Raw genomic sequence first — 9240 nt, 5'->3', positions numbered from 1 at the left:
CATTATGAGTGATGGTCAAATGGGGAAAATGCTTATCAAAATTGAAAATGATGAATTAATCTCGGTGAAAATTAAGAAGGATCCGGAGGGTGGGTCATCTAGTCAAGTGAATACTGGTAGTATGCGGGAAGTTCTTCAAGCCGTGGCTGAGTTGAGTGCTTGGCTTAAGGAAGATGCTCATCAAAAGGATTTGGCAATCTCGGCCCTTGCTTCCACAGTGGACCTCATCCGTGGTGAGGTGGATATCATTTCCACCCTCGTGTCAACAAAGGAAATTGGTGATGATGCTCATGTGGATAATGATCCTTTGGGTAGTGGCTCGGATGGTGAACAAGCTTCCTCCCCTTAGCCTATCCCTTTTACTCTCGGCCCTCCCTAACTTTTATCCCTGCCTTTTTCATTTTGCCCCACCATGTTTGTGCCCTTCTAAGACATTATTTTCTTTACTTGTTATTTTAATGCTTGGTGGTGTAGTTTAAACTCTATTTAGCCGTGGTGAACTATGGTTAACTTGTTTAATCCATATGTTTATGTTGACTTTGTTACCTTGTCACGCTTATATGTGTCTTTTTGCGTTTTCTTGTGATTATCTGCACTCTAATGCTTTTGACATCCCTATCCGTTTGATGATGTCAAGAGGGGGAAAAGGTAAACTCATGCTCTTAATCTCTTTGCATATTGATTAACTAATGTCTAGGCCTAACCTTCTTAGTTTTGAATCTTGTTTTGGGGCAATGTAAAATTGTCATGCTAGTTTGATTTTAGCTCTTGCCTTAGGTAAGGTAATATTGTCCCTTCTCTCATTTGATCTTGCTTGTTTAAAATCTTGAATTAAGGTGTTTACATTGCTTATACATTCGTTTAGGGCTTGTCATCATCAAAGGGGGAATTTGTTGGGTTCCTTATATTGATGATAACATGCCCTTTTGATTTGTGCTATCTTAGTTTACCTTTTCAGGATTAATGATTAAATCAAGCATGGATTAAGAAGTGTTGAAATTGTTAATCATCCCATTGTATTGAGTCTTAGTGTCATCTAATGTACAAGCGAGAAAGTAGAGTATCTTAGAGTAATAGAAACAGTCAAGTAGTCTGTTGCTTTCATTAGTAAACAGCTGCTTGGTTTGTTGCCACAATTCGTAAAACTTGAAGCCCTTTTTATCTTTCAAAAACCTTTCACGTGACTCTTATTTTTCAAAGATAAAACCTCAGATTTTATTAGGAGTTGGTCTTCAACAAAGAGTGGTTTGAATTATTATTAATTTCAAAATGTTTCCTCTTTATGCAAATTCAACCCTTTGGTCTTTTAGAAAACAAGAAATGCTTTTTGCCATATTTGTGTTAACTTGTCATCATGTGACTTGTCTCACATCCTTTGTTTTCTGAAATTGCATGAGCTTTTAAGGATATTTTTAAAACACTCTTTCTCTATTCTTGCCTTTACAAAAGAGCCCTCTTTGGTGCAAGTTTTGGGTGGTTGCAAATGTCCTTCACATGTGTGGTCTTTGACCCTTCAAAACCCTAGCAACCTCCTCACCCATTTCCTCTATAAAAGGCGTGCCTCTCTTTCATAAAATCCTAAGACTTTTCTGAAATAATTTTTCCAACTTTGCAAATTGTTTTTAAAGCTTAAAAATCGTGTGTCTTTGCAAAAACCTTTAAAAGTCTTCAAGTTGTTACAGTCGTAGCTACTGTTACTTTATAATACTAAACTCTCTTGCTTAAGAATTGTTGATCTTGTAAAAGTTGTCCATCTCTATTCTTTGCTAAGAATGTGTTAGTGGAAACTTGATCCTATAACATTCTAAGTGTGTTAGTAGAGTTTAGGACGGAGTAGTCTTTAACTCTTGGCAACCGGAGTAGGTTGCGAGTTAGCTTGTCATAAGAACGGAGTAGTTCTTGTACTAGCTTTACAACCGGAGTAGGTTGGTGTCTTTTATTGTAAGGGTCTTTTAGTTGTCGGAGTAGATCACTAAAAGAAAGCAATAAAAAGGTAGATTGGACGTAGGCACTTGAGTTTCTTGCCGAACCAATTCAAAAATCTCGTGTTCAATTGTTTTACTTTATTTCCGCTGCAATTTATTTTGTTTGTTTGTTTTGCTTTGCTAAACCTTGAAAAGTGATTCATCATCTTTGTCACATTTGGCCTGCAATCGTATTCCACAAACCGAGACAAATAGCTACTGATTTAACGATTGTTACTTTCATACTTCAGCAAACATTCATCGTGATACCTGTTTAGTCTTTCAATATTATTCAAAGTATCTCCTCATCTCTTTTGTCCTCGTAACTCACTTTAATTCAATAAAGTTGAAGTTATAATTTTTAAATAGTACCTAATTCACCCCCTCCCCCTCTTAGGTACTTGAATCCATAAACTCAACACGTTCCTTCCATCAAAAACACTATTAGGAAAGTTTTAATGTATTATTATAACCACATATGTCAAGTTTTTAACCCATGTTATGTTATAGTGTTATAAAGAGTAATATGTTAAGTTTTATGTTAAGTTTTATTATCGTCTTCCAGTAATCTATTGCTATTCAACTTTTCATTTTATGCATGAGATTTTTCATTCGTTTTCCCATTCTATCATTTTTATGATTGATAATTCTTTTTTTTGTTTATTTCTCAATCAAAACATCTGTTTTTGGTAATAAATATTTCTTGGTTTTGATGGCTAATGAGAAAGACTATATGTTTGACTATACTTAATACTATTTTTTGTTTTAACTTTTTTCTTCTACATATCATACATGGAGAATGTCTAGAGTGAGATCCTAGAAGGTATGATGCAATCAAATTTACAACATTCATGTTATGGTATATAATACTCCGTAGTATTTAGAAAGCAGTAGTGTCATACATATTTTTGTACCGTAAATCTTTATAGTTTTTAGAAAATATGGGATAGTTTTGAGATTTTGATCTTAAACGTTTACTGAATAACTTTTTTTGTGTTTTTTTTTTTGTTTGTTGTGTAGACCATCAAGTTTATTTAACAAAATCATTCGCTTCTTTACTGCCGATTCCTATGCCCTTTTTAAAAAATAAGCCAACAAATTAGACTTTTTTCGATAATGTCACTTGAAGTACATGAACTCTTTTAACGTCTAATTCCCCTTGTTTTGTCATAATCATATTATAATTGTTGAAATTTAAATAGGAGTGAGTATCCTGAGGCGGATGATTAAAAGGTTACTTCCAAGTTCCATTGATCTATGATGTACTTACATTGATTATGAATAACTACCGTTACTATTTTATTACTATATTCTTCTTTTTTCCTTTTTATTTCATCGATTACGTTAATGCTAGGTTACTGCAGAAGCTATTCATGAAACAACGTTGTAAGAAGGTTTTATTGAGAATAATACGCTTTATCGATGTCGAAATGAGGAAAACAGAAGGACCCTGGTAAGTTGTTTGACTTACAGACTATTATAATTATTTGTTTTAATTATGTGTCTACTTTTGTCAAATTCCTCCTAAATATAGAAAAAATAAAGCTAAATACATGAATAGAGAGGAAAGAGTGAATTCAAGTGTGAAGATGACGGTGCCCTTGCCCCTACGAGGTATGAACTTACCCATGGAAAAGAGATATTCTAAAACCTAAAAATGAGGCAATCATATAGCATGATTATAGGAGGAAAGATTTCAGAATTTGGTTCATAACTGTAATTTTGAAGATCGCCCGTTCTGGTAGAAGATCAAAAGCTAGACTTATAATTCATTCACTTCTATTTATACTTCATTGCCCCCTCATATTTAAGGCACCCCTCATATTAGTGACATTATATCAAAAATACCCCAATACAATTGATTTAAGGCACCCTAATATCATCATAGAATTTTGTTTGGTTGGACAAATGTAATAGATAAATTCATCCACTTCTATTTCTACTCCATTGCCCCCTCATATTTAAGGCACCCCTAATACTAGCGGCATTATATCAAAAATATCCCAATACAATTGATTTAAGGCACCCCAATATCTTCAAAGAATTTTGTTTGGTTTTAATTTAGAAAAGTACCCGTAATAAAGGGAAGTATTATAAATATTGCCTTCTTTATCTTGATATCACAAGCTAAAATTTATTCTTTCCATTTCCTATGAAGTCTAATTTTACATATGTTTTCAATTTCTTGAAAATGTATCAGGTGGGCAAAATCATGTTAATAGCTTGAGAGGGATTTCTCGAAAAGACACTTACATGTTTGAGACTGGACAAGTTATTTGTATTTTCAAACCGTTTTATTTGATTGTTAGTTGGAATATTTCAAATTAGAATTATTTGATCATTGAAAGGAAGAAAAAATGTGAGCTTGACAATACTTATTTGAGTGACACAGATTTGGAGCTACACATAAGGAATTTTGTACTAAGAGAGTGTTGATATACTTTATCTATTTTAATTTTAGTTTTATTATTCTTTTAATTTTATTATTCAATATCTCATTTAAAAGTATCTCCATTTTAAATTTATTGTTCAATTCCCATTTTAAATTATCTCAAATTAAGTTGCATTACAAAATGATTTACAATGTTGAGAGACAAGTAAGTGTTAACATGACTCAATAAACAACAGAAAAGAAGTAAAAAAAATTAGTATTTGGCGACTTGAAAGGCGAATGAATAGGAAGTGTTGATGGTGGGAGGTCGTGATCTGGGAGAGGTCACGATTGGTGGGTAATGAAGAAGTGGGAGTCGCATAAGGTTACAGAAGGGTTGGGGGTCATACAAGGGGTGCCCGGCATGGTGGCTATGCTGGAGGTAGGAGACATAGAGGATAGTGGAGGCAAGATGGGGTCGGTTAGATGGAGGGCGTAGGATATGGATTGTGTGATAGTGATTAGTTGTGGGGGGTACTAAGATAGGGGTTGAGAGGGGCGTAGTGGTCAGAGGTGATGAATGTGGTCACTACTGCGATGGAGGGTTTGTTAGTGAGTCTCAATGTAGTCGATCAGTGATGGTGAACGCTGCTTCCTGACGTCTAGGCGATGGTGGGTACGAGAAAAATGATAAAAAATTTAGAGGAGAACAAACAAGAAGGGTAATATGATTAAAAAAAGCGTACAACAATGAGTCAATGATTAAAAATTAAATGTATATTACGTAAATAAATAGGATATGAAATCTACAATAATTATATATCCATTTTTTGCGGATTTTATTTCCCATAACTTAAATAATCGCGAAAAAAATAGAGTACTTCGAATAAAATTAACATAAACGAGAAACTCATCAAAAGTGTATGGGTCGACAAAGTAAAAGTTTCTAAAATTTAGTTATTTACTAAATAAAAAAATACGTAAGTTTTTACTTTTAATGATACTTTTCGTAACCACCCGTGTAGTGCACGGGTTCCAAAACTAATTATTCTTAAAAGTGGGATTTGTTACATTGAGTTTCAGGTTTCGTGTGCCAAATCATCCCAATTTGTTAGCCGCATTGACACAAGTGTGGCTTGCATAGTTAAAATCTTAAATTATTACAAGTGCTATACCAATACAACTATACAAGTACGAAAGCGATGGACATTAATATGCAATGTGAGCAAACTTAAAAATGGTCCATTGTAAAAACGTTTATTTGACCAATTATGTTACTTATTAAGCATACCAATACCTCCTAACCAAAAAAATTAGGGAACTAACTTGAAGTGTCGTATTTTGGATCGAAAGTAAATGATTTTACAGGTAATGGTATTCTAAAAAAATTCGTACTTTGGGAGACTACACTTATCAAACCAAACAGGAGGATTGCCTTTATCAGCGTCGAGGGCATAGTATTGAATCCAAGGTGGTGGCGGGAAGAAGAGAGAAACATATTCATGATCTGACAACGAATAAAAGCTCGTGACATTCTCACCCATTTCATTTTCCTTTACTATGCCCTTTGCAAAGTGGTCAAAATAGCATGGATAGGCTAAGGATTTGAGTCCATTTAATCCTTTCAAGTAGCTATCATCACTACAGTCTACCCGATATGTTTCTCCTGCATCATCCGCGACAAAGCAAATCCAGCCCCCTTCGAACTCACGCTCTAGTACAGTTGGATGTAAGCAAAATGAGACCTGTAGCACAAACAAATCATTACTACTTCTCGAATAAAGGTGGGCGTCTGTATGTTAATGACTGGTAACATAACCAAATCAAATGAAAATGTCCACAATTAAATAAATAATAATGGTGAAAGGTTGAAATGTATATGAGAGCAGACCTCATTTAGTATAAATAGCACATTGTTATTCAAACTGTCTACGGTATTCCACTTATGAGCTTCTCCGCCAGGTCCATCTTCTAGTACGTACGTTCTCATGATGTTTTCTTCCGGCCTTAAAACCAAGTGCACCTTCCCATTATACTCTCCCATTAAAAGGTGCTTATCGTAGTCGCTATCTTTCTTAGGGATGATGTCAGGGGCGGAAATGATCCTACTGAATTCATCCTCCTTGCCCGACTTGGATGGATCAATTTCAAAAAATGTGCCTAATTCATCAGCCGCATAGAATTTACCCCTACATGAGACAATATCCTCGAAACCATGCTGGTTATCATCAAGTACGCGAGTCCAATACGCGTCCCCTTGCTGCCAAAAATACAATTTTCTATCCCAATCCATGGCTAATAGTTTGACTTCTTCGAGTTGGTTCATAAATTTATTACAACCTGATAACGGGATAACCTTAGAAGCTTTCTTTTCCAACCTTTCATCCTCGCTATGGTCATCAACTACAGAGTATGACCTAGCAAGTTCCTTTATATGGTAATTCGATGGGTCCAATGTTGTACCCATGATGGGCGGATCAGCCTCGTAAAATAAACCCTTAATACCACACAAGGGATTAAGAAGTCTCCATGTAGTAGGGTCGACCTCCTCAACCGTACTATCCATGGCTTTTGACGTTGGGCTCCACATTCCTTGGGTGCAAGAAGGTAATATGTGCTTTCCCAGAGGGTCAAAGGATGTTCTAAAGGCTTGATTAAATTGGGAACTTGTAGAGGGAATTGACGTGCTGGCCGTGGAGTGACGGGAGGTGAAGGCCATGATAGATGAATTCCTCCTTTGCAAAAACGGGTTTTAGGTTTGAGACGCTGGAATATTTTACTCATTGACGACGACATTATAGCGGATTGTTTGAAACTTTATGCTGCTGAAAAACGCAGAGATTAGAAAACACTTGAATGTATTCTGGATATCAACCATATCTCACTGAAAATAACCATTACATCTTCAGTTTTGCATTTACACATTCAAAAACAAAAACCACAAAAAAAAAAAAAAAAAAAAAAAAAACAACCAACACCGCAAATATCTAAACTCTAATTGGCGAATATCATATCACAACTCACATGATTAGTACTTGCTTTGAAGTTTTTGAAATAAAAGATGATAAACAATTTCATTTACTTGTTAGTTTTAGTTAGGGCTAAGAAAAGAAAACATTGCGGTTTTATTATATGAATATGAATACAAAACGATCTTTCACGTATAAAACGCGGTACCTTAACTTACTTGATGTACAGAATTTCAATCATTATAAGAAAAGAAGAGGTGCAAAGTATGGTTGTAATAATGAAATGGAATAAGAAAAAACTGACCGGTCGATGAAAACGACGGCATCAGAGACACGGAGATGAACTGAAGAGTTACCTGTTTGGCAGTCTTTGATGGAGGCGCACTGGAAGCTATATAAATAATATGAAAACCCTGCTTGTGTTTTGTTTCGATTTTCTGTTTGGTAAATGGTAGATCAGGCCGCAAAGGTGGAGTTTAGTGGTTAAAACTTGGGTGAAATTCCCAGGAGACCCAGGTTCAAGCCTCCCCAAGAGACCCAGGTTCAAGCCTCCCCAAGAGCAAAATCTTGTGGAGCATTTTTGGCCTGAGTCCATGCCTAATAGACTTCAAGCCTGTCACCCTCGGTTGGTTTACCTGGTATACGTGGTTTGCAGGCTATCACGTACACCCGCGGGTTTACCGGCTGCGGGTTCGCTCGTAACCAAAAAAAAAAAAAAAAAAAAAATGGTAGATCAGATAATTTTAGATAAAACAAAACGGGTCCAGTAAATTCGAACGAACCGAAATCTACATTCCGGAATCAAAATTTAAATTTTCAGGTGTAGTCGGTGGTATGATGTTTTGAGGATTTCGTTTTCTTTTGGCCTATTTCTTCTTCGAAGCCAGCTTTTATCAGCCCGGAACAAAAGATTTGTATTACGGTATTCTTTATTTTTTGTTTAAATGAACGCACTATGGCACTGGTAAGAATCGAATTTTCAACTTCACGTTAGGAGGATAGAGCTCTTACCACTTGAGTTAACTCTTAAGGCTTGCTTGGATTGAGGGTAAAAGGAGGGGAATGAATATGAGAGTAATAGTTAATGTGCATTTTCCATGTTTGGCTTGAGAGTAATTATTCACCTCCTGAATCTATTACCCTCATGAAAGGGTAATACATTACCCACCATCCCCCCGGGTAATGTATCTACTCAGTAATTATTACCCTTGTGCCAAACCCATCATCAATGAACTCATTACCCAAGTAATTAACTCCCCCGGTAATTATCACCCAATTAAAATTTACCTCCGAATTATTTCATGGAATCCAGGCAAGCTCTTATTCTTACGGTTATTTACATTTCACGTTAGAACATAAGATTCGTTTTTTTGGCCTATTTCTTGTTCGAGCCCAGTTTTTATCGGACCGGAAAAGAAGATTGGTATTACGGTTGCATTCTTTATTTTTTGTTTAAATGAACACACTATAGCGCTGGTAAGAATCGAATTTCCAACTTCACGTTGGAAGAAAAGAGCTCTTACAACTTGAGTTAACTCTTATTCTTACGGTTGTTTACTTTTCACCCTTAGATTCTGAAAAACGTTGAACAAAGAGGAAGAATGAAAAAGATTGATAATATTATTGATGATTGAAACTGATACAATGCATATGCTTATATACAGAGACTCCATATATTTACTTCCTAATTGTTAGGCAACTATTCTGTTAACAATATATCGAGATAATATGCTACTAAAATACTCGAGATATTATACACCGAAGATCGTCACGATATCATAATAATATCGTAACAATATTATCCAATACTCCCCCTCAAGTTGGAGCACTTGGTAAGCCAATGCCCAACTAGGACTGAAGAAAACGAAAGGCATCTCCTCCTAACGCTTTCGTAAAGATGTCTGCGATTTGCTCTTTGCTTCGTATATATGACGTT

The 9240-nt window shown here is 35.5% G+C and overlaps 1 protein-coding gene across 1 annotated transcript; it reads right to left on the bottom strand.

Moving 5' to 3' along the window:
• Positions 1-5638: 5638 nt before the first annotated feature.
• Positions 5639-7660, bottom strand: LOC141614840 (F-box protein SKIP23-like). Its single transcript, XM_074433564.1, has 3 exons — positions 7609-7660; positions 6227-7157; positions 5639-6080 (listed from the first exon to the last, which is right to left on the bottom strand). Exons 2-3 carry the CDS (start codon positions 7052-7054, stop codon positions 5715-5717), a joined length of 1194 nt encoding a protein of 397 aa, XP_074289665.1. The 5' UTR covers positions 7055-7157; positions 7609-7660; the 3' UTR covers positions 5639-5714.
• Between the last annotated feature and the right edge of the window lie 1580 nt (positions 7661-9240).

Source organism: Silene latifolia, chromosome 11 (genome assembly GCF_048544455.1).
Source record: "Silene latifolia isolate original U9 population chromosome 11, ASM4854445v1, whole genome shotgun sequence".
NCBI lineage: Eukaryota > Viridiplantae > Streptophyta > Magnoliopsida > Caryophyllales > Caryophyllaceae > Silene > Silene latifolia.
This window is presented reverse-complemented; position numbering and strand designations above follow the sequence as displayed.